Raw genomic sequence first — 26,986 nt, forward strand, 5'->3', positions numbered from 1 at the left:
TTTTTTCCCTTGGTGTCAGGAAAACCTGTCAGAGGAAGTAGGCAGCAGGCAGAAATGACACTTAGGGGTTGGTTTGCTAAAGGCAAATACACTGTGCTATTTGCAAAGTGCAGTTGCACTCTGTAAGAGCAGTTCCTCCAAAGCTTAGTAAGTGAGCAGAAGCTTTGCCGACTTTCATCATCCAATCGTGCAAGCAAAAGTGCTGCTTGTTTTCTTTCCTTGCATGTGATTGGGTATTCTTAGCAATGTGAAGCCTTACCTTATTTACAAAGCTCTGGAGCAACTGCCCTTGCATTGTGCAAAGACTATTGGCCTTTAGTAAATAAACCTCTTAGTGCTCTGGATTGAGTACACACTATAAAAGGGATAAGCTTTGTTCATATTTCATGTCTGAGATTTACAACCACTTTAAAGCTGAATAATCCAACACAAGTACCCTCACCTGAGCATGCTGGTTGTACTGCTCCAGCAGCAGGGGGAGGACACTGGCTGACACTTTCAGACACGCCCTGGAGGAGGCACCGGCTGCAGCCTGTAGGAGTTTAGCGCTGGGCCAAACCAGTTTCATGTCCGGCTCACACAGATGATGTCTACAATCTAGGAAAATGAATGGATGGTTAGTGAGAATGCCAGTAAGACAGTTGCCAAATATTTTTCTTGCCTGCGCTATAGCAGCACCCCGGTTAGTTACCTTGCAGAATGTTGTTCAAAAATCCGTCTAACAAATCTTCAGAGTCGGGACCCAACACGGAGCGCGACAGACAGGCCGTCAGAGCCTGGAGGGCGGCCAGACCCTCGGTCTCCACTTTCTCACTTGCCGTCTGAAATACCTGATAAGAAAGAGAAATATTAGTGACACGTGCCATTGATGGCAATACCAAATCACCAAAATCGCACGTACCTCTCTGCGAATGGAGGACCAGAGACCCGGCAGAAACTCCTTCAGCTCTTTCTGTCCATAAACTGTGCATGCGGCGTTCTGTAAAAACATAATTATTTCATAAACATTAAATAGGAAATGAGGGAGTCGGTGCAGGTTTTTTGCTCTACAGGGCAGTAATGCAAAAAGACTTAAAGTGTTACTAAACCCAGGACTCTGCATTCACTATATCTGGTCTCCCCAGGAGCCTGCATTCACTATATCTGATCTCCCCAGGAGCCAGCATTCACTATATCTGCTCTCCCCAGGAGCCTGCATTCACTATATCTGATCTCCCCAGGAGCCTGCATTCACTATATCTGCTCTCCCCAGGAGCCTGCATTCACTATATCTGCTCTCCCCAGGAGCCTGCATTCACTATATCTGATCTCCCCAGGAGCCTGCATTCACTATATCTGCTCTCCCCAGGAGCCTGCATTCACTATATCTGCTCTCCCCAGGAGCCAGCATTCGCTATATCTGATCTCCCCGGGAGCCAGCATTCGCTATATCTGATCTCCCCAGGACTCTGCATTCACTATATCTGGTCTCCCCAGGAGCCCTGCATTCACTATATCTGGTCTCCCCAGGAGCCCTGCATTCACTATATCTGGTCTCCCCGGGAGCCTGCATTCACTATAGCTGGTCTCCCCAGGAGCCCTGCATTCACTATATATGGTCTCCCAGGAGCCTGCATTCATTATATCTGATCGCCCCAGGACTCTGCATTCACTATATCTGATCTCCCCCAGGACTCTGCATTCACTATATCGGATCTCCCCAGGAGCCTGCTTTCACTATATGTGGTCTCCCCAGGAGCCTGCATTCACTATAGCTGGTCTCCCAGGAGCCTGCATTCACTATATCTGGTCTCCCCAGGAGCCCTGCATTCACTATGTCTGGTCTGCCCAGGAGCCTGCATTCACTATATCTGGTCTCCCCAGGACCCGTTCTACTCTGACTGTCCTTTGAGGCTGCAGGACCCCTGACCCTCTGTCTTAACAGTGCTGATTGGCCATTTAGACAAAGAAGTAGCTTTGAAACGCGTATTTGATTGAAGAGAAAGCCCCCCTGGTCCCTCCCCTTCTTCTGACACTGGCCACGTCATCTCCCTTGGCCTGCCACATCATTGCCTCCATTCTGTGAGCGGCCATCTTCTTGGTGGGACCCACTACACACCACAGTGAAGCGTGCCTTCCCTGTGGGACACCAACAGCTGATCATAGCAAGCTTTCCAGCCCGTATGTGATCCTTGAGCCTGTTTCCATCACAAGTGCTGGGCCCTCCATTTAGTGTTTGGGGTTGGATGAGACTTGGGTTTTTACCTCTTAAATTAGACTATGTCATTCACACAATTTTTTTTATGTGGACAGTGTGCTTTATCTCTCGCCACATAATAAATGATACTTCATGGTTTATATGGAAGCAAGTTTTATTTGATTATTCATCATCCTCCAATGAATCTACTTGTTTCTCATGGATACCTTGACTTTCCTAGTGCGCAGCATATAGCCTTTGTGTTTCTGATTGGCTCTGTGCTGATCACATGCACCCTCCTAAGAAAGAAAAAAACCTCTATATCAATACACACCAAACTGAGCATGTGCAGAGTGAGTTCAAAGGCTCTGTCTCATCAGGAGATGGATTGGGGACAGTGGAAGAAGTGGAGGATCAGAGAAGACAGGATCAAACAGCCTTTTTTCACACACGCACAGGATTAACCCCTTCGATTCCACAGTCAGTATAACAAGAATGCTTTACTGCATATATACGCTGATTTTACGGTTGTGGGTTTAGTAACACTTTTTAGTGAGGGGAAAAATAAAATTCCCAACATCTGCATTTTCCTGCAGCAAAATCCTTTCATCTTTCTGCAGAAAAAAAACACAAATACGAAGAGGCCTGAAATGAATTTTAAGAACCTCAGGAACTCTCAGCTTCTCACCAAGGTCTGCAGGGAATCCAGTTTTGCATTCTGTACATCGGAATCCATTTTCTCAATCAGCAGAGGCAACAGGAACTAGTAAAGACAAAAACACAAGTCTATTAGCTGTGGGACAAAAATGTCTTCCCGCGTGTTCAACAGGCAAATGCAGATTCACCGCAATCTACAAGTCTTTGAGGATTCATCAGAGACTTTACAATCACTTAAATGTGACCTATAAACTGTACAACTCAGTTGAACAACAAACTTAAATCTTTTAGGTGGAAGGAAGTAAAAATAAAAAACTAAAATAAATATGGTTGAATAAGTGTGCACACCCTTAACCACTTGCCAACCGCCGCACGACTATTTACTGCGGCAGTCAGCCTCTCCTGGGCAAAGCGACGTAGACCTACGTCGCTCGCCCACAAGCCTGAAGGTGGCGAGCGTGCGCCGCCGGTGGCGCGCTCCCGCCTCTGCTAGTTCTCCCTGCCTAGCCAGCGCGTGTGACCGGCAGCTCCGATGTTCGCCGGCCACTCGCGATCTCCCGCAGGAGAGGGAGAAAGACAGACGGCTGATGTAAACACAGCCGTCTGTCATTCTTCCTGAAGTAATGACAGAGGCTATGTGATCCTGCTATGTAGGATCGTATGTCTCTGTGATTAATTCACTAGCCACGCCCCCTGACAGTTAGAATCACACCCTAGGGACACACTTAACCCCTTGATCACCAATAAAGTTAACTCCTTCCCTGCCAGTGTCATTATTATAATAACAGTGCATATTTATAGCACTGATTACTGTAGTAATGTCACTGGTACCCCCAAAAGTGTTAAAAATGTCAGTCAGGGGTCCAATCTGTCCGCCACAATGTCGCAGTCCCACAATAAAATAAATAAATAATCGCAGATCGCCGCCATTACTAGTTAAAAATAAATAAATAAAAATGACATAAATCTTTCCCGTAGTTAGCAAACGCAATAACTTTTGCGCAAACCAATCAAAATACGCTTATTGCGATTTTTTTTTTTACAAAAAATATGTAGCAGAAAATAAATTGGCCTAAAATGTAAAAAAAAAATTTAGATTTTTACATTTTTTTTGAGAATTTCATATAACAAAATGTTAAAAATATTGTTATTTTTTCAAAATTGCCGCTCTTTTTTTGTTTATAGCACAAAAAATAAAAAAATCGCACAGGTGATCAAATACCACCAAAAGAAAGCTCTGTTTGTGGGAAAAAAAGGACGTCGATTTCATTTGGGTACAGCGTCGCACGACCGTGCAATTGTCCGTTAAAGTCACGCAGTGCCGAATCGCAAAATAGGGCCTGGTATTTGAACAGCCAAATCCTCCGGGGCTAAAGTGGTTAAACTAATACTTTGATTTTATTACAGCATTCAGTCTTTTTGGGTAAGAGTCTATCAGCATGGCACATCCTGACTTGGCAATATTTGCCCGCTCTTCTTTCCAAAAACACTCCAAATCTGTCAGATTGCGAGGAGATCTCCTGTGCACAGCCCTCTTCACATCACCCCACAGATTTTCAATCTTATTCGCATCTGGGCTATGGCTGGGCCATTCCAAAACTTGAATCTTCTTCTGACTCGGCCATTCCTTTGTTGATTTGGATGTATGATTCGGGTCGTTGTCATGCTGAAAGATGAAGTTCCTCTTCATGTTCAACTTTCTACCCGAAGCCTGAAGGTTTTGTGCCAATATTGATTGGTATTTGGAACTGTTCATAATTTCCTCTACCTTGACTAAGGCCCCTGTTCCAACTGAAGAAAAACAACCCCCAAAGCATGATGCTGCCACCACCATGCTTCACAGTGGGTATGGTATTCTTTTGGTGATGTGCGGTGTTGTTTTTGCGCTAAACATATCTTTTAGAATTATGGCCAAAAAGTTCAACCTTTGTTTCATCAGACCAGAACACATTTGCCTACATGCTTTTTGGAGACTTCAGATGTGTTTTCGCAAAATGTAGCCGGCTTGGATGTTTTTCTTGTTTAGTAAAGTCTTCCATCTTGCCACTCTACTCCATAGCCCAGACATATGAAGAATACGGGAGATTGTTGTCACATGGACCACACAGCCAATACTCACCATATATTCCTGCAGCTCCTTTAATGTTGCTGTAGGCCTCTTGGCAGCCTCCCTGACCATTTTTATTCTCGTCTTTTCATCAATTTTGGAGGGACATCCAGTTCTTGGTGATGTCCCTTGTGCCATATTTTCTCCCCTTGGCGAGGACTGTCTTCACTGTGTTCCATGGTATATCTAATGCCTTGGAAATTAATTTGTACCCTTCTCCCGATGGATACCTTTAACAATGGGATATGTGATTGTAACGGAACCGCCAACCCAAACTGTACTTGTGGTCTTCTGTCAGTATACGGCTTCCTTGCAGTCATGAACATATATACCAGATTTTCCCAGCCGCCCTCATCCAAAGCTAGCCAACAACTTAGCTTGTACTGGAATCATACTTTATTGAACAGTCACACAGAATTTACATACAGCATGGACTTCCCCCTCCTGATCATATTACCACACACAAGTCAGGGGTTGCCTGATTACATTATTATATGCAGATGAAATTGTATACAGAAACAGAATTAACCTGAACTAATTATCTAGCCATCTGGACAGAACAATGTGGGCTCATTAATATTTAACAATGGGACAGGCAGACTTAACACAATCCACATTCCACCTCAATAGATAGACAATAGGACAAGACTGCCAATGACAGTCTGTCCGTCTCCTACATTGAAGTACATTGAATACACATCTACGTATTGCTGACAAATATTACTGTCCCACTTGAAGCAATCCAAACCATTAAGTATCTGTTCTTCACTCCCAGTGACGGTGAGTACCACCACAGTGATCAACGTACATTATTTTTTGTAGAAGAAATGTCTTGAAGGTCTCTCTGGCCCTGAAGAAGCCACTGGCAAAACACGTCGGATATTTGAGGACCTACAGACTATATCCTCTATGAGACATAATTGTTGCCATTTTGGTATTTTGTATCGATGATTCCTTAGGGAATACAGTTGTTTTATGTAAAATTTTCGTATGCATATGTATATCTTTTTTACTCTTATGCGCTAATAAAAGTGATTTTATTTAAATATTGTTGCATTTGTGACCATCCCTCCTTCATTGGCCTTGAAAATCCCACCTTTTTCTTTTCTTTTTTTAATTACCTTTAACAATGAGATCACTCTGATGCTTTGGAAGCTCTCTGCGGACCATGGCTTTTGCTGTAGGATGCCACTAAGAAAATGTCAGGAAAGACCTACTAGAACAGCTGAACTTTATTTAATGGCATGTGTGTACTTCAAATGATGGCAAGTATGTACTGACACCTATTTAACATTAGTTTGAATGTGATTGCTGAATTCTGAGCACAGCTACATCCCCAGTTATAAGAGGGTGTGCACACTTATACAACCACATAATTTTTTTTTTATTTTTACTCCCCTCCCCCCTAAAATATTTCAGTTTTGTTTTTCAATTTAATTGTACAGTTTTATAGGTGGCATTAAAGGTGGAAAAAGTTCTGAAATTATTTCTCTTTGTCTCATTTTTTCACATCACAGAAACCTGACATTTTAACAGGGGGTGTGTAAACTTTTTATACCCACTATACAGGTACATAGTTACAGTAGTCCAGCTTGGACACATGTAACTTTGCATATTTTGGGTTTGGACCCCCGATCCCTCCACAAGAGTACCTGTCATAAGAAAAATTTTTTATATATATATATATATATATATATATATATATTTTTTTTTTTTTTTTGTACGAAAATATTGGCCCATATCCCTCCACAAGGAGTACCTTAAAAAAATAAAAAATAAAAATAAAAAATGTTTTTTATCAGCAGATATCGGCCAATACCGATATCCGATGACCAAAATATCGGTATCAGTATTAAAAAAACGCTATTGGTCGATCACTACTAATAATAGTAATATCGGCAATATTGGTAACCTCTGGGGCCGATTACAATATATCGGGGAAAGTGCATATTGGCCCTCGATGTATCGATCCCTACTGACCACACCCCCAGAAACATAATTTCCTGCTTGTGTGATTGGCTCACCAATTTTCCCAGAAGTCGGCACTAAGATACAAGTCAGATTTCTGGCATCCCCTGCAACACAAATGTCATTTTTGGTGAGATACTCCCAATAGGAACACGTCCAAAGGGATGCAGGCCCGGCAGATTTCCTCAGAGCTCTGCAGCTGCCACAGCGGATTGATAATTATGAAACCACTCCCATTAGACTAACTCAGCACAGAGGAACAAACAATGATTTCTTCAGAATAACAAAAAGGTAGGAATCTGCAACAAAGTTTGTTAAAATCCCTGCAATGTACAGAGATCACCCAGAGGGGAATGTTTTTTTCTCAACAAAAGTGGAGTTACGCTTTAATAAGGAAGCAAATAAGAGACATTCATTGTTGGGTTTTGCATAAAATTAAGGCTTACCTCTGCAAAACACGGGGTGGCTGCTAAGACGGCTCGAAGGCCCAGTATTAGATCTTCCCTGGTGATGCCATGTGGGTCACTGGAAGGCTGGAGAACAAGCAGGGAGACATCATGACATTACAAACAGATATGTAGAATACTATCATATACACTCACTGGCCACTTTATTAGGTACACCTGTTCAATTGCTTGGTAACACAAGTTCCTAATCGGCCAATCACATGGCAGCAACTCAATGCATTTAAACGTGTTTTAGATTTTTCTATTTTGTTGTTTGGATTTTGTATGTAAAAAAAAGGAAAAAAATAAGCAGTTAAACCAATCAACAGGGATGGTGTAATCCGATATAACTCTCCAGCCAGCAACTCAGATGTAAACCAAAAGGGATAAAGGAGATCTCATAGTGCAGTATGTTCAATAACTTTTAAAATTTATTTGCAAAAACACTTACAAAAGCCGATAAAAAAAAAAAATCCAAGCATTAAAACATTTCAGAAGTCCCGGGTCATTCAGCATGTGCGTGTCAGCGTGCCCACCTGATGCATTTCGGCCAATCAGCCGCCGTCTAAGGTGTGGCTACGAGACGTATAGCGTGGATATTTTTATTTTAATGCATAGAATGCATTAAGATTAAAAAATTTGATTTTATAACCCCTTTCACTTATGTTGTTACTATATTCTTGCAACATTTTTTTCAGATTTATTATTATTATTATTATTATCATACAGGATTTATATAGCGCCAACAGTTTGCGCAGCGCTTTACAATGTGAGGGAAGACAATACAGTTACAGTACAATTCAATACAGGAGGAATCAGAGGATTTAACCACTTGCCGTCTGCTCACGTTGAGCCTCCTGCAGCAAAGTGGTTCGTTATCGTCTGACGACGTAGACCTACGTCGTCAGACACTCCCCTTTCTCGGCGGCGCGCGTGCGCCGCCGGAGGCTCGCTACCACCGTATTCAGTCACAGCGGGAGTCGGGCCAGGGGAGGAGCAGCGGCGATCGCCGCTGCTCTTCCCCGATCGTCGGGGAATCGAGTGTGGAGATCCGCCCGCTTGTGTAAACACAAGCGGGCGGATCTCTGAAGTGACAGGCAGGGTCAGATTGCAGGGTTCAGCATAGTTGAACCTGCGATCTGTCCCTGTGTCACTCAGTCACCTCCCCCCACACACGTTAGTAAGCACCAGGCATACATTAACCCCTCCCTCTCCAATAAAATTAACCCCTTCACTGCCAGTGTCATTTTTACAGTAACAGTGCATTTTATATATAGCACTGATTACTGCAGTAATGTCACTGGTACCCCCAAAAGTGTCAAAAATGTCAGTAAAGGGCCCAATCTGTCCGCCGCAATGTCGCAGTCACACAAAAAAAATCGCAGATCGCCGCCATTACGCGTTAAAAAAAAAACACCAAAAATGACAAATCTTTCCCTTAGTAAACGCAATAACTTTTGGGCAAACCAATCAAAATACGCTTATTGTGATTTTTTTTACCAAAAATACGTAGCAGAAAACAAATTGGCCTAAAATGTTAAAAAATTTTGATTTTTACATTTTTTGGGGGGGAATTTCATATAAAAAAATGTGAAAATATTGTTATTTTTTCAAAATTGTCGCTCTTTTTTTGTTTATAGCGCAAAAAGTAAAAATCGCACATGTGATCAAATACCACCAAAAGAAAGCTCTGTTTGTGGGAAAAAAAGGACGTATATTTCGTTTGGGTACGGCGTCGCACGACTGCGCAATTGTCAGTTAAAGTCGCACAGCGCCGAATCGCAAAAAGTGGCCTGGACGTAAGACAGCAAAATCCTCCGGTGGTAAAGTGGTTGAAAAATGTGACTTCATAACCCCTTTCACTTATGTTGTTACTATATTCTTACAACATTTTTTTCAGATTTATTATTATTATTATTATTATTATTATTATTATTATAGAGGATTTATATAGCGCCAACAGTTTGCGCAGCGCTTTACAATGTGAGGGAAGACAATACAGTTACAATACAATTCAATACCGGAGGAATCAGAGGATTTAAATTCTAGATTTGTGTAACAATCTCTTCATTCCTGTAGGACGTTTTCTAAATTCATAATAACATACTGAAAGTATAGGAGGGCAGCATAGGTAATAAAATACATAATTCTTCAAATAACAGCACATCAACAAAACAGCAACATCTAAAACAAAATGAATAAAGATCAAACCTACCGGAGTAAAGTCGATGGGGAAATAGCAGGACACCACTTCAAATAACTCCTCCACAAACGGACCTGTACACAAAAAAAAAAAAAAAAGTTTTTACATCTCAGGGAAGATAGGAAACAAGGACTAATATTTATTTTTTTTAACCACTTAAGCCCCGGAAGATTTGGCTGCTCAAAGACCAGGGCCTATTTTGCGATTCGGCACTGCGTGATTTTAACAGACAATTGCGCGGTCGTGCGACGCTGTACCCAAAGGAAATTGACGTCCTTTTTTTCCCACAAACAGAGCTTTCTTTTGGTGGTATTTGATCACCTGTGCGATTTTTACTTTTTGCGCTATAAACAAAGAGCGACAATTTTGAAAAAATAATAATATTTTTCACATTTTTTTATATGAAATTCCCCCCCCCCCCCCCCAAAAAAATTTAAAAAATCAAAATTTTTTAACATTTTAGGCCAATTTGTTTTCTGCTACATATTTTTGGTGAAAAAAATAAGCGTATTTTGATTGGTTTGCGCAAAATTTATTGCGTTTACTAACTACGGGAAAGATTTGTCATTTTTATTGTTTTTTTTTTTTTTTTTAACTAGTAATGGCGGCGATCTGCGATCTTTTTTGCAAGACTGCGACATTGCGGCGGACAGATCGGACCCTTGACTGACATTTTTTACACTTTTGGGGGTACCAGTGACATTACTGCAGTAATCAGTGCTATAAATATGCACTGTTACTGTAATAATGACACTGGCAGGGAAGGGGTTAACTTTATTAGTGATCAGGGGGTTAAATGTATGCCTAGGGGCGTGCTTCTAACTGTGGGGGGGGGGCGTGGCTAGTGATGTAACCACAGAGACATACGATCCTACATAGCAGGATCGCATAGCCTCTGCAGTTACATCAGGGAGAATGACAGGCGGCTTTGTTTACATCAGCCGTCTGCCTTTCTCCCTCTCCAGCGGGAGATCGCAAGTGACCGGCGGACATCAGATCCGCCGGTCACTCGGGCGGGGATGTCAGGGAACGAGCGGGGGCGGGAGCGCGCCTCCGGCGGCGCGCGCCCCCTAGAGGCTCGCGGGCAAGCAATGTAGTACTACGTCGCTTTGCCCAGGAGGGGCTGACCGCCGCAGTAAATATTCGTGCGTTTTTTTTTTTTGTTGTTTTAACCACTTCAGCTCCCGAAGGTTTTAACCCCCTTAATGACCAGGCCTTTTTTTGCAATTCAGCACTGCGTTAATTTAACTGACAATTGCGCGGTCGTGCGGCGCTGTACCCAAATAAAATTGATGTCTTTTTTTTCCCCCCACAAACAGAGCTTTCTTTTGGTGGTATTTGATCACCTCTGCGATTTTTAAATTTTGCGCTATAAACAAAAAAAAGAGCGACAATTTTGAAAAAAAAAAAAAAAAAACGCCATATTTTTTACTCTCTGCTATAAAACATTCCCAATAAAAAAAAAAATCTTTAAAAATCAAAGTTTTTGGGCCAATTTGTATTCTGCTACATATTTTTGGTAAAAAAAAAATCCCAAAAAGAGTATTTTAATTGGTTTGCGCAAAGGTTATAGCATTTACAAACTACGGGATAGATTTTTGGAATTTTTATTTATTTTTTGTTTTCATTAGTAATGGCGGCGATCAGCGATTCTTAGCAGGACTGTGACATTGCAGCGTACAGATCGGATCCCTAACTGACATTTTTGACACTTTTTGGGGACCAGTGACATTACTACAGTAATCAGTGCTAGAAATTATGCACTGTTACTGTAATAATGACACTGGCAGGGAAGGGTTTGACACTGGGGGTGATCAAAGGGGTTAATGTATGCCTGTTGGTGCTTACTGACAGTATGGGGGATGGGTTCTGTGACAGGGACAGAAATCGGGGTTGTAGCTTAGCTGAAAATCCTGATCTCTCCCTGCCTGTCTGACAGAAGACTCGCCTGCTTTGTTTACATAAGCAGGCGGGTCTTCTGTCAGTTTCTCGGACGATCGCGGGAGGAGCTGCGGCGATTGCCGCTAGCCTCGCGCGATCGTCAAAACACAGCAGGGAGCGCAGCTCTGGCGGCCCGCGCGCGCCACCAAGACCTCGTGCGCGAAATCACGTAGTACTACATGATTTTGGGCAGCTGAGCCATAATACTACGGTGGGCGGTCGGCAAGAGGTTAAAGTGGTTCTAAAGGCTGCAGGTTTTTTACCTTTGTTGTTTTTTTTTTTAACGCGTAATGGCGGCGATCTGCGATTTTTTTGCGGTACTGCGACATTGGGGCGGACAGATCGGACCCTTGACTGACATTTTTGACACTTTTGGGGTTACCAGTGACATTTCTACAGTAATCAGTGCTATATATATGCACTGTTACTGTAAAAATACACTGGTAGTGAAGGGGTTAACTTTATTTGAGAGGGAGGGGCTGTGTGTGTCCCTAGGGGCGTGCTTCTAACTGTGATTGGCTGGGGCTTCAACTGTATGCAGAGTGATCAATGGATCTACATAGTAGATCCATGTGATCATCTCTCATACAGAGAGGAGAATGACAGGCAGCTTGTTTACACAAGCTGCCTGACTTTCTCCCTCTCCCCCGCCGATCGCAGAGTGGCCGGCGGCGATCGGGTCCGCCGGTCACACGCGCGGGGGGGGGGGGGGTCCGTGACCACGCGGGAGCGCGCCTCCGGCGGCGCGCGCGCGCTCCCTAAACCCTCACAGGCGAGCGACGTAGACCTACGTCACTTTGCCTGTGAGGGGCTGACCGCCCACGTAGATAGTCGTGCGGCGGTCGGCAAGTGGTTAAAAAGGAAATCCCAAATTTTGGGTTGTCACCAGAAAAGTAATGGAGGGGAAATCTTCTGATGGGGACATAGTTCTGGTGACCTGGAGGTACCCAAGGATTTCACCTAATTTGCTGAGATTTTCTCTGACTTCCTGTTTGGCTATGGGATAGGAAGCAAAGAGAAATATCTCTGCAATCGGACACTGATGGTGAAAAAAAATACGAACAGGGGCAATAATCCCCCTTAATGACCAGGCCATTTTTGCAATACGGCACTGCCATTACTTTAACTGACAATTGCGCGGTCGTGTGACGCTATACCCAAATAAAATTGATGCCCTTTTTTTCCCCGCAAACAGAGCTTTCTTTTGGTGGTATTTGATCACCTCTGTGTTTTTTTGTTTTTTTTTGTTTTTGTTTTTTTGCGGTATAAACAAAAAAAAGCAATATTTTTCACTTTCTGCTATATAACATTCCCAATAGAAAAAAAAATTTAAAATCAAATTTTGTCATAATTTTAGGCCAATTTGTATTTGGCTACAAAGTTTTGGTAAAAAAAAAAAAAAAAAAAAAAGAGGGGGGGGGGGGGTTAAATCTTCCGGAGATGAAGTGGTTATCTACACACGTGGGAACGGTAGATCCAGATATGCCAAAGACATATGGGAAAAGGGAAATTTTAATTATGAAGAGCATCTGCAATCGCTTGATTTATTCTCCCTGGAGAAGAGATGCCTGAGAGGGGAGATGATAGCAATTTATAAATATCTCAATGGTGATCTCAGCATAGTAAAAAAAGCTATTCAATCGGAAGGATTGCATGAGGACTTGAGGGCATACAATGCGTCTGGAGGAGAAGCGTTTTAACCTCAGGCAACGTGGGGGGCTCTTTACTGTTAGGGCTACAAGATTGTGGAACTCTCTACCACAAGAGGTGGTTTCTGCGGGAAGTATGGTGGCTTTCAAAAGACTCTTAGACGTACATCTCAAGGATCAGAACATTCAGGGGTATGAGAGATGATTACAGCCACACACACCTACACAGGTTGAACTTGATGGACTATTGTCTTTATTCAACCTCAACTACTATGTAATGGACAGCAGGGAAGGGAAAAAAAGGTAAATCTGGAAAAAGGGGATTTAAATTTCTAAAGAGTCATTATGTAAAAAATATCAAAATTTATTTTATATATATATCACAAAAAGTCATATCATGTTAAAATAACACACATGTACATAATCACAGTGATCATTAGATCACAATTGACCCAGAAGGGCATTATATGAGTAAATACATTGCTGGATCTACGCGTTTCGCTGAAGATGCTTCATCAGGGTCCAGCTAATTTTATTTCACAATCAAATTACACAAAAAATATCGAATCCTTAAATCAGGACTTCAAAAAGGAGAAAGAAGTATATGCGATGGACAACGTTAATTAGTACTCGATTAAAAACAATAAAGATAGCCACGGATACTGTAAAAAAAAGGGCACCCACATTGATAGGTCAGAGGAAAGAATTAATGTGACCTTGAAAGAAAAAAGACCTCTTTCAGAAAAATAATTCCTATTGGATCCAAACAGAATCAGAGAGTCCATAATTGAACAAAGAGCCCCAATATAGAGGTCCCGATGATGGTAGTCTCTAGCAAAGCTGAATATCCATACTGGCCTGGAACAAATCCCGCTATGAAGGCTATAAAGGGTATAGCCTATCTTTATGTCAGCCAATCAATGGCTGATGGGATCGTTCAAGATTTTAGGCTGCATTCACATGTCAGCTTATAATCGCGGGCAGAACCGCCGCGGTTCCGCCCGCGATTCGGAGATTTATTGCAAATCGCGGGACGCCTAGCGTTGCCCGTTGATTTGCAATAGCCCCCCAAACGCCGAGCGATGTTTGCCGCGATTATCAAAATCGCGGGACGCAATACGCTCCAAAAAAGTACAAGAGCTTCTTTGGAGCGTATTGCGTCCCGCGATTTTGTTTGCGCGATGTTGCCGCGATTCGGCAGGGCGTAAATCACGGCAACATCGCTCTGCGTTTGGGGGGCTATTGCAAATCAACGGGCAACGCTAGGCGTCCCGCGATTTGCAATAAATCTCAGAATCGCGGGGCGGAACCGCGGCGGTTCTGCCCGCGATTATAAGCTGACATGTGAATGCAGCCTTAGGGCCGTATCTCAGTGTCCTCTAGGGATCATAGTCTTGGGTCAGGGCTTTTTTTCAGAGGGGAACGCGGGGGAACGCAGTTCCGGCACCTCCAGTCTGAATGTATGCAATGGCAAAGGGGTGCTGGGGTCAGTGGGGTGAGCTGAATAGCCTATCGATGCTAGCTGCTGGGGGATCTATTGTTGATGGGGTGAATCTATTGTTCTATTGTTGCTGGAGGGCATTTTGTTGTGGGGGGGGGGGGCGGCTACTGTTGCAGTGAAGGATTTATTGTTGCTTGGGGAGACTATTGTTGCTGGGGGGCTATTGTTGGGTGGGGGGTCTATTGTTGCAGGGGAGGATTTATTGGGGGGGGCGATTGTTGCAGGGGAGAATTGTTGCTGGGGGGATCTATTGTTGGGGGGGTCTATTGTTGCTGATTCCAGGGAATCTATTTTACTGCTTTTCTAGTTATCATTAACAAATTCTATACAAATTACCTAGAACCACAACATGATACTTGGTTCTGTATTCTCTAAAATGGGGGTTACTGGGAAGTGGGTAGAGGGTGGAACCAAAGGACAGCACTCGGAGGTGGGTAGGGGGTGGAGACAAGGGGTGATTAAGAAGAGGGGAGTGCCTGCACCTATTCCCGGAGAAAAAAAGCCCTGGTCTTGGTTATCTACACACAGCGACTTTGGCACTTTGCGGCAGAAGAAAGCTTACGTTGAATTTTATTTGGTGGTGGTTTTCTGTGTACCTGACAAATCCCTGCCAGAACCGGCTGCACGCAACATCAGCGAAATGATTAATACAAATGATAAGATGAAGCGGTCAGCAGTTTTCCTCGTTCTAATTTGAGAATAATACCTGTAAAGCTTTTTATTATATTGCCGGATTGTATAACACTGGGGATGGTCACAGCGATTACAGTCTGATATACTAGGTGGGTAAAAGTTCAGGCGTGAGACGTGCAGCCAACCATGCACACCTAGATTTTTCTTTTTATAACCACTTAAAAGGACCGCCCCCGCCGCAGTTATACTGCGGCAGGCAGCCCCTCCTGCGCGAACCGCCGTCGGTATACATCGGTTGCGCGCCTGCAGCTAGAGGGAAAGTGCCTGCCCCCACTCAGCAGCGGGGACTCTGATGCAGCGGGCAGGCGGCCACAATTGCCTCCTGACACCCGCGATCGTTCCCTGCTGAGAGAGAAGGATGGTCAGCTGTTGTAAACACAGCTGACCGTTCTTCTCTCTGGAATGATCACAGAGCTCCTGTGATCCTTCTATATAGGAAAACGGGTCTCTGTGATCATTTCACAACCCCCTCCCCCCACAGTTAGAAACACGCCCCTAGGTACACATTTAACCCCTTGATCACTTACTGTGTTAACCCCTTCCCTGCCAGTGTCATTATTACAGTGACAGTACTTATTTTTAGCACTGATTACTGTAGTGATGTCACTGGTAGCCCCAAAAGTGCAAAAAAATGTCAGGGGTCCAATCTGTTTGCCACAATGTCGCAGTCCCGCTAAAAATGGCAGATCACTGCCAATACCCTTGGGGGAATCAAAAATGGAGAAATATCTGGGAGTCTTGGTTGATGATAGATTAGGCAACAGCATGCAATGTCAAGCGGCAGCTGCCAAGCCCAGCAGAATATTAGCATGCATAAAGAAAGGGATGTATTCCAGAGATAAGACTATAATCCTTCCACTTTATAAAACTCTGGTCCGACCGCATCTGGAGTATTCTGTCCAGTTCTGGTCGCCAGTCCTCAGGAGGGATGTGTTGGAGCTGGAGAGAGTCCAGAGAAGGGCAACTAAACTAATTAGGGGATTGGAGGACCTTAATTACGAGGAGCGTCTGCAATCGCTTGATTTATTCTCCCTGGAGAAGAGACGCCAGAGGGGGGACATGATAGCAATTTACAAATATCTCAATGGTGATCTCAGCTTAGAAAAAAAGCTATTCAATCAAAGGGATTGCACGAAGACTCGAGGGCATACCATGCGATTAGAGGAGAAGCGTTTTAACCTCAGGCAACGTGGGGGGAGGGGGGGTTCTTTACTGTGAGGGCTACAAGATTGTGGAATTCTCTACCACAAGAGGTGGTTTCTGCGGGTAGTATGGTGGATTTCAAAAGACTCTTAGACGTACATCTCAAGGATCAGAACATTCAGGGGTATGAGAGATGATTACAGCCACACACACCTACACAGGTTGAACTGGATGGACTATTGTCTTTATTCAACCTCACCTACTATGTAACTATGTAATACTAGTAAAAAAAAAAAAAAAGAAAAATGACATAAATCTTTCCCCTAGTTAGTAGACGCAATAACTTTTGCGCAAACCAATCAAAACAGGCTTATTGCGGTTTTTTTTTTACCAAAAATATGTAGCAAAAAACAAATTGGCCTAAAATGTTGAAAAATTTTGATTTTAAAATTTTTGGGGGGGATTATTATATAGCAGAATGTGAGAAATATTGTTTTCTTTTTAGAATGGTCGCTCTTTTTTTTGTTTATAGCACAAAAAATAAAAAAATAAAAATCGAACAGGTGATCAAATACCACCAAAAGAAACCTCTATTTGAGGGAAAAAAAAGGAATTCAATTTTATTTGGGTACACAACCGCGCAATTGTCAGTTAAAGTAACGCAGTGCCGAATCGCAAAAAATGGCCTGGTCATTAAGGGGGAAAAAATCTTCTGGTCCAGAAGTGGTTAAAAGATGCGATATAAAAGCTCAGAAATTGTTTTGCGCTCCGTACAGACGGATCCCCCTCGAGTTGTATTGTACTGAATGGATAATACACAAAGGCCCATGGGCATCCGCAGAACTTTTTTTTAAGGGGGGGAATCATTTTAAGGTCACCCATGCTCCGCCCTTTTTTAACAATGTCATGAAGGGGAGGGGCTTAGTCATTTATTTTGAGTGTTTATTTTTAAAGGAGAAACAACAAAAATGTATTTTTAAAGTGTTTGTTACCCTAAAAGAAGAAAAAAATATATTGATCCGGTTCCCTTAAAGCATCTTACACAGCGCAGTGCCTGTGCTGTGTAATTTGGCCCCTTCTTTTACCTAAAATACCTGGCTGATCCTGCCTGGCTATGTCCTCCCCTCTGTAAACTGACCACGGTATATCATGGCTGCTGAGCCCTGACACCGTGGTCAGTTTACATGCTTCTGTCATCCGCAGCTCTCCCGTCCTCCTCTGTGCTTTCTTCCCCTCCCTTCCTGCCTATCTGCTCCTGTGTCAGTGCCCCCCCCCCCCCCTCCTGCTGTAGTTTCATTTAAAGTTTCATGTACGGTCTACAGTCTGTTTAATAATCCCATGTGCCCCTGTGTCTGTGTTTATAAAAAAATAAGCAGTTCTTTACCAGTTTTCAGAGCGCCGATCACGTGACCCGCCGGCTCTCTCCTCTCCCCATCTGACAGCTGCCTGCAGTGGGTAGGGCCAAGGATTCCCTGCTGACTTCAGTTGGGAGGGGGGGGAAGAGAGGCGGCGGCTCACGTAAGCGGCGATCGCAGGAAGGGAGAGAGCACAGAGGTGGACAGGAGGAGGATTATTAGAGGGCCGATAGCCGCTTACGTGAACCGCCGGCTCTCTCCTCCCCCCCCCCCTTTCGACTGATGTCAGCAGGGAATCCTCGGCCCCGCCCACTGCAGGCAGCTTTCAGACGGGGAGAGAGGCGGCGGCTCACGTAAGCGGCCATCACAGGAAGGGAGAGAGCACAGAGATGGACAGGAGGAGGATTATTAGAGGGCCGATAGCAGCGTACGTGAGCCGCGGCCTCTCTCCTCCTCCCCCTCCCGACTGATGTCAGCAGGGAATTCTCGGCCCCGCCCACTGCAAGCAGCTTTTAGACGGGGAGAGAGGTGGCGGCTCACGTAAGCGGCGATCGCAGGAAGGGAGAGAGCACAGAGGTGCACAGGAGGAGGATTATTAGAGGGCCAATAGCAGCTTACGTGAGCCGCCGCCTCTCTCCTTCCCCCCTCCCCTCCCGACTGATATCAGCAGTGAATCCTCGGCCCCGCCCACTGCAGGCAGCTTTCAGACGGGGAGAGAGGCGGCGGCTCACGTAAGCAGCGATCGCAGGAAGGGAGGGGGAGAGAGCACAGAGGTGGACAGGAGGAGGATTATTAGAGGGCCGATAGCCGCTAACGTGAGCTCCTGCCTCTCCCCCCCCCCCCAACTGATGTCAGCAGGGAATCCTCGGCCCTGCTCACTGCAGGCAGCTTTCAGACGGGGAGAGGAGAGAGCTGGCGGGTCACGTGAGCTGCGATCGCCGCTCTGAAAACTGGTAAAGAAAGGTTTATTTTTTTTAAATTATTTATAATATAATTTATTAAAATATGTTTTACAACACACTTACACAGACACACAGTATTATTAAACAAAGCAGAAAGGATGGTATAAAGTGGCTCAACAACCACTTTAAAGGGGAAGTTGAGATTCAGGGGGGCACTTGCCCCACCTTTTGGACGCCCATGCAAAAGGCCCAACAACCACTTTAAAGGGGAAGTTGAGATTCCGGGGGGGCACTTGCCCCACCTTTTGGACGCCCATGCAAAAGGCCCAGTGTTGTGGATACCAACTCTGACTATTGCCATTGATTATTGTGTCAGCGCTTCTTTACTTCACACAGATCAATTCTGATAATCACAAGCAGTGTCAAACCTACTGGGCTACCTGCTGAAATGTTGTGGTGCATTATCATCCCAAGAAAGAAATCATCCACCTGCTACAAGTTAAAGTGATTGTAAAGAAAAAAAAAATCTATAAAAAAACAAAAAAAAAAACATGTTCTACTTACCTGCTCTGTGCAAGCGTCCCAGATCCTCCTCTTCTTGGGTCCCCCGCCGGCACTCCTGGCTCCTCCCCTCTTGCTGGTGCCCCCAATAGGAAACTGATTCCCATGGGGGCACCCGTGTGTGCTCGCTTCTGAGCCCTGTTGCTGCTTACATTGACACAGACAGTGGGACTCGGCACGCCCCCCCCCCCCCCCCCCCGCTCCCTCTTCACTGGAGTTGACCGGCAGGAGCGGGAGCCAACAGCTCGCGCGGCTATCAATCTGCTCCAAGTGCCGATGATATTGCTCTGGTGGACCCACTTCAAAGCAAGGTGCAGGCATGGATGCTTAATCTGATGCAGCTGGAATATACAAGGAGAAAGCCGTATACCCTCAAAAACGCTCAAGATGCAAGAGAGAAAACCGTGGCCTAAGCCCTGGCTCCTCCCAATAGGCCATTTAGGAAGTTACAACTGAGAAGAGTCACAAGAGTCACTTTATTTTGAAAGACATCACCCGATTGCACTATTTTTCACCTGGACAATTGTTCAAATATTGTTTGTGATTTATTGTGTTTATATTTCATTCAAGCACTTTATTGCTTTCACATCACTTTGCATTGTACGCTATTTATTGTATATTATTCTACTGGTGGCACATTTCACCTAGCATCATTTGTCTTCTATTTATTTTTGGTGATATTATTGCACTTGAGCACTTTTATCGTCTTTATATTTATTGTTTAAATTACTCATTTATCTGTACATTTATTTTTAGGTGACACATTTCACCTTCGTATCATCAGGTCCATATTTTTATGGTATCCTATATGTTGCACTTAAGCACTTTCATTCTTTTTTGCATTTATTGCTGATTAAGTATTTTTATTCTATTGAACATTTTATTTTACTTGAAGTTGTCACTTATGTCACAGATCTAGCCCATTCTGTTTGGCTTTATTGCACTTCCTTGTGCTCTCTGTACAGAAACTGCCTTCACTTTACATCTTGATATCCTTAGTGTGCTTCTACTAGAATACCTTTTCTTGCTATATACTCCATCATCCATCTTACTGTAAAAGGAGCGTCAATTTATATTCTTTATCAACTGAGCAGGTGTATCAGCAGAGCTGAATTACGACTGGGCAGAGGGGGGGGGGGGTGTATTCAGTAGAGCTGGGGGTTACGACTGGACGGAGGGGGGGGGGGGGGCGTGGGGATCAGTACAGCTGGGGATTACGACTGGGAGAGAGGATCAGTAGAGCTGGGGGTTATGAATGGGAGGGGTATCAACAAAGCTAGAGGGTACCAATGAGTGGGGCATTAGCAGAGCTGGGGGATCAGCAAAGCAGCAAGTTACAACTGAGCAGGGGTATCAGCAGAGCTGGAAGATACGACTTGGCGGGAGGGGGATCAGTAGAGCTGGGGGTTATGACTGGGCGGGAGGGAGATCAGTAGAGCTGGGGGTTACGAATGGGAGGGGTATCAGCAGAGATGGAAGACACGACTTGGCAGGAGGGGGATGAGTAGAGCTGGGGGTTATGACTGGGCGGGAGGGGGATCAGTAGAGCTGGGGGTTACGAATGGGAGGGGTATCAGCAGAGGTGGTGGTTATGAATGGGAGGGGTATCAGCAAAGCTAGAGGGTACCACTGATTGGGGCATTAGCAGAGCTGGGGATACTACTGAGTGGGGGGATCAGCAAAGCAGGAAGTTACAAATGAGCAGGGGTATCAGCAGAGCTAGAAGATACGTCTTGGCGGGGGGGGGGGGGGGGGGATCAGTAGAGCTGGGGGTTACGAATGGGAGGGGTATCAGCAAAACTAGAGGGTACCAGTGAGTGGGGCATTAGCAGAGCTGGGGATACTATTGAGTGGGGGGATCAGCAAAGCAGGAAGTTAAACTGAGCAGGGGTATCAGCAGAGTTGGAAGATAAGACTTGGCAGGGGATCTGCTAAATGGGGATACTAAAGAGCTGGGGTACTACCGGGCCCCTTTAAAACAAATAGAAAATCAACACACACAGGGCATTTGCTGCCAAACTTCACAGAAGCATCAAAAACACATCAGAAAAGAATGCCGAAGTGGTAGGCTGTAATATGTGTTAACCACTTGCCATCCTTCCTCATAGCAGTTTTACTGCTACAGGGCGGCTCCTATGTGCAGAATCGCATATATACACGATTCTGCACTTGCACCTGCATGGGGCGCGCACCGCTTCTGCTGTGAATATTCACAGCAGAAGCCGATCTGTGGGTGCCGGGCACTCAATGTCACCGGTAATACACACAACTAAGTTCTGTCTATATAAAAACAAGGCAGATCTCAGTTCTGACAGAGGGGAAGGGGATGGATTCTGTGCTTCTGCAAAGCAGGATACAAATCCATCTCTTCCCCTAGTGAAAGCACCACAAACTTACAAACAAAAACACTGGCTATGCACATATTTAACCCTTTGATTGCCCATGTTTAACCCATTCCCAGCCAGTGTCATTAGTACAGTGACAGTGCATATTTTTAGCACTTATCAGTGTACTAGTGTCACTGGTTCCTGCAAAGAGTCAAAAGTTCAAAAGTGTCAGTACGTGTCCTATTGCCCACCACAATATCGTAATCCCCTATAAGTCGCTGATTGCCAGCATTACTAGTATAAAAAAATAAATATTACATAAATCTATGCCACAGTTTGTAGACGCTATAATGTTCACGTAAACCAATCAATGTACGCTTATTGGGGATTTGTTTTACCAAAAATACACTGCTAAGGAACACTTTTTAATCAAAGTATAGCATCAAGTCAATGAAACTCCTGGATATTGATTTGGTCGGTTAAGTGGCAGAGTGGGTTGGTATAAGGTTTCAGCTGCTTTGGGGTTAATTAAATTAATGACAAGTGCACTAGATGGGCAACAACGAGAACCTCCAAAAACAACGAGACAACCTCCAAAAACAGGAATGGTTTACAGGTGGGGGCCACTGACATTTTTTTTACCTACTCATGTTTTCAGTTTTTTACTAGTTTTGCATTTGGCTGGGGTCAGTGTCACTACTGGTAGCACGAGGAGATACCTGGACCCTTTAGAGGTTGCAAAGGCAGTCCAACTCCTCCAGGATGGCACATCAATATGTGCCATTCCCAGAAGGTCTCAAAAGGATGGAGGAGATTCCAGGAGACAGGCAGTTACTCTGGGAGAGCTGGACAGGGCAGTAGAAGGTCCTCAACCCATTAGCAGGACCGGTATCTGCTCCTTTGTGCAAGGAGGAACAGGATGAGCACTGCCGGAGCCCTACAAAATGACCTCCAGCAGAACACTGGTGTGAATGTCTCTGACCAAACAATCAGAAACAGTCTTCATGAGGGTGGCCTGAGGGCCCAATGGCCTCTAGTGGGCCCTGTGCTCACTGCCTGGCACCGTGGAGCTCGATTGTCATTTGCCATTAACCACTAGATGACCGCCCGCCGCAGATGTACTGCGGCAGGCAGCCGCTCCTGGGCAAAACCCTGTACATGTACGGCGCTTGCTCTGGAGAGTGTAGCCCCTGCTCATAGGCGGGTAAGCTGGCGTGTGTGTCAGGCGGCTCCGATTGTCGTCTGACACCGGCGATCTCCCCACTGAGAGAAAAGGACGGATGGCTGATGTAAACACAGCCGTCCGTCCTGCCTGCAATGATCACAGAGACCATGCGATCCGGCTATATAGGATCGCATGTCTCTGTGATCATTTCAAAAGCCCAACCCCCCCCCCCCCCAGGTAGAATCACTCCCCTAGGGTCACATTTAACCCCTTGATTACCAATACTGTTGACCCCTTCCCTGCCAATGTCATTAAATCAGTAACAGTGCATATTTTTTTAGCACTGATTACTGTAGTAATGTCACTGGTCCCCCCAAAAGTGTCAAAAATGTCAGTTAGGGTTCCGATCTGTCCGCCGCAATGTCGCAGTCCAGCAAAAAAAAAAAAAAATCGCAGATCGCCGCCATTGGAAAAAACAATAAAAATGACAAAAATCTTTCCCGTAGTTAGTAAACGCAATAACTTTTGTGCAAACCAATCAAAATACGCTTTTCGCAATTTTTTTTACCAAAAATATGTAACAGAAAACAAATTGGCCTAAAATGTTAAAAAATTCGATTTTTTAATTTTTTTGGGGGGGAATGTTATATATCAGAGAGTGAAAGATATTGTTTTATTTTTTTGCAAAATTGTCGCTCATTTTTTGTTTATAGCTCAAAAAATAAAAAAAATAAAAAATCGCACAGGTGATCAAATACCACCAAAAGAAAGCTCTATTTGTGGGGAAAAAAAGGACGTCAATTTTATTGGGGTACAGCGTCGCACGACCACGCAATTGTCTGTTAAAGTCACGCAGTGCCGAATCGCAAAATAGGGCCTGGTCATTAAGCAGGAAAATCTTCCGGTCCAGAATTGGCAGGTCTGCCACTGGTGCCCTGTGCTTTTCACAGATGAGAGCAGGTTCACCCTGAGCACATGTGACAGACGTGAAAGGGCCGTGGAGAACCCGTGGAGAACGTTCTGCTGCCTGTAACATCGTTCAGTATGACTGGTTTGGTGGTGGGTCAGTGAGGGTCTGAGGAGGTATATCCATGGAGGGACGCACAGACCTCTACAGGCTGGACAATGGCATCCTGACTGCCAATAGGAATTGGGATGAATTCCTTGGACCCATTGTCAGACCCTACACTGGTGCAGGGGGTCCTGGGTACCTCTTGGTGCACAACAATGCCTGGCCTCCTATGACGAGAGTATGCAGCCAGTTCCTGGAGGATGAAAGAATTGGAACTATTAAATGGCCCCCACGCTCTCCTGACCTAAATCCAATAGAAAACCTCAGTAACATTATGGTTCAGTCCATCCGACGCCGCCAGGTTGCACCTCAGTCTGGTCAGGAGCTCAGTGATGCCCTGGTCCCGATCTGGGAGGAAATACCCCAGGACACCATCCGTCGTCTCATTAGGAGCATGAACCAACATTGTCAGGCATGCATACAAGCACGTGGGGGCCATACAAACTACTGAGGACCATTCTGAGTTGCTGCAATGAAATTTCAGCAAAATGGACTCGCCTGCTGCATCATTTTTTGATTTTCGGGGTGTCTTTGAATTCAGCCCTCTGTAGGGTGATCATTTTCATTTCTATCAAATGATGTGCCATCCTTTCATTCCTAACACATTACCCAGTCCATACCAGTACAGATCCTAACACATTGCCCAGTCCATACCAGTACAGATCCTAACACATTACCCAGTCCATATCAGTACAGATCTTAACACATTACCCGGTCCATACCAGTATAGATCCTAACACATTACCCAGTCCATACCAGTACAGATCTTAACACATTACCCAGTCCATACCAGTATAGATCCTAACACATTACCCAGTCCATACCAGTATAGATCCTAACACATTACTAAGTCCATACCAGTATAGATCCTAACACATTACCCAGTCCATACCAGTATAGATCCTAACACATTACCCAGTCCATACCAGTATAGATCCTAACACATTACCAAGTCCATACCAGTATAGATCCTAACACATTACCCAGTCCATACCAGTATAGATCCTAACACATTACTAAGTCCATACCAGTATAGATCCTAACACATTACCCAGTCCATACCAGTATAGATCCTAACACATTACCCAGTCCATACCAGTATAGATCCTAACACATTACCCAGTCCATACCAGTATAGATCCTAACACATTACCCAGTCCATACCAATAAAGATCCTAACACATTACCCAGTCCATACCAGTATAGATCCTAACACATTACCCAGTCCATACCAGTATAGATCCTAACACATTACCCAGTCCATACCAATATAGATCCTAACACATTACCCAGTCCATACCAGTATAGATCCTAACACATTACCCAGTCCATACCAGTATAGATATCTAGCATGCTATTTGTTCCCCATTGAGATCTGATGTGTTTTCAAAGTGTTCCTTTAATTCTTTTAGGTAGTGTATATAGTAGAATATATTTTGGCCTAAATTCATGAAGAAATTCATTTTTTTACCTTTTTGTTATTGGATATGTTTTATAGCAAAAAGTAAAATTGTTTTTCTTTCAAAATAGTTGTTTTTTTTTGTTTATATCGGAAAAAAAAAAACAAAAAAAACACAGAGGTGATAAAATACCACCAAACGAACGCTCAATTTGTGTGAAAAAAAAGGACAAATTTTATTTGGGTAGTGTTGCACGACCGTGCAATTGTCAGTTAATGTAACGCAGTGGTGTATAGCAAAAAATGGCTTAGCCATGAAGGGGGGGGGGGGTAAATCTTCCAGAGGTCAAGTAGTTCTAAAGCCAAAGCAAGTGTAAATGAGCCCTACAGGTAATTTTAGAAATATGTCAAAGAAACATAATTGGGCTCCACAATAACCCGTGTCTCTGTAGGACTCAAGCATGGGGGCCTTGAGTTCTTAAGATGTGGTTAAGCCCCACCTCTTCTACCACTAAGTTCCACCCCCCTGACGTTCACTTATCAAATGCCGGAACTTCAGCAGACAACAGAGGCACTGGCATGTGACAAATTAATGAGTGGACAAGGCTTAGAACCAGAAGAGGTTGGGCCTACCTTGACATGAGCAAAAGTTGAGGCCCCATATAGAGCCTGGGCCAAGGATCCAATAAAGGATCAGTTTCCAGTCCAAAGCTTCTGCAGGCACCACAAGCTGTTACTTCAGCACTGCGGCTACATTTAATTACATTCACTGCATTGTTCAATGATGAAATATTTCTATAACCTCATACCGCTTACCCAGGGCATAGTTCTTGGTTATGATGTCATGTACGATTCGGAAGGCCACAAGCAGGTTCCGCGGGTCCTTTTCCCCATCCATGACTTGAATAAACCCAAAAGTGAAATCCGCTCCAAGACTCTTTAGTTCTACGGTCAAATACAAAAGAAAAATGTGTTATTTCCTACATTTTTAAAGCAAAATAGTAACCCCTTCGCACCTAGAGGGTAAAACAAATGTTAATGCCTAAGCACAATTTTGCAAAATATGACATGTGATATGTACAGTTTTACTAACACAACTTTGTGCATCCAGGTGGATCATACTGCTTTTTTTTTTTTTTCCAAGACAAATTGGGCATTCATTTGGTGGTAAATGGTAATGGATATCTCCCGTTTTTGTTTTTTAAATTATCAAAGGAAAGCTGGCCCAAAATAGTAAGAACATTTTGTTTTAAATGTAGCTGTATATTTCTTGCTACTACCATGACCTACCACCAAAGAACAACCCAAAATAAATTCTCCTGCTCCTGACGATCGCTGTGATACCACATATGTATGATAGTTGTTGTTTGTACCCGTAGTACAGGCCAGAAACAATAGTGCGCATTTTGTTTTTTTTTATCCTACCTAAAACACACTGACACTGCTACCAATTTTAAAAAATGACTAACCCTGACCTGGATCAAACCTTGATCTATGCATTTTTATTATTTATTTATTTTTTCAACACACTTTTTTTTTCCTCTGGGGAAAGGCCAGGGGGAGAGAGGGGGCGAGAGAGAAGAGAGCGAGAGAGAGGGGGGAAGAGAGCGAGGAGGAGGAGAGAGAGGGAGAGAGGAGGAGGAGGAGGAGAGAGAGGGAGAGAGGAGGGGAGGAGGAGGAGAGAGAGGGGAGAGAGGAGGAGAGGAGAGAGGAGAGAGGGG

At 44.2% G+C, this 26,986-nt stretch overlaps 1 protein-coding gene across 1 annotated transcript in view; it reads right to left on the reverse strand.

Annotated features, from left to right (window-relative positions):
- MMS19 (MMS19 homolog, cytosolic iron-sulfur assembly component) overlaps positions 1-26,986 on the reverse strand; it is a 125,401-nt gene that overhangs the window by 62,956 nt on the left and 35,459 nt on the right. Inside the window, exons 7-13 of the mRNA XM_082269260.1 lie at positions 26,082-26,210; positions 9,570-9,631; positions 7,355-7,441; positions 2,865-2,939; positions 902-979; positions 692-830; positions 443-597 (exon numbers count right to left, since the gene is read on the reverse strand). Coding sequence (XP_082125386.1) covers positions 443-597; positions 692-830; positions 902-979; positions 2,865-2,939; positions 7,355-7,441; positions 9,570-9,631; positions 26,082-26,210 — 725 coding nt within the window. The remainder of the gene's footprint in view (positions 1-442; positions 598-691; positions 831-901; positions 980-2,864; positions 2,940-7,354; positions 7,442-9,569; positions 9,632-26,081; positions 26,211-26,986) is intronic.

This window comes from Pelophylax lessonae (assembly GCF_965119305.1).
Source record: "Pelophylax lessonae genome assembly, chromosome: 9".
NCBI lineage: Eukaryota > Metazoa > Chordata > Amphibia > Anura > Ranidae > Pelophylax > Pelophylax lessonae.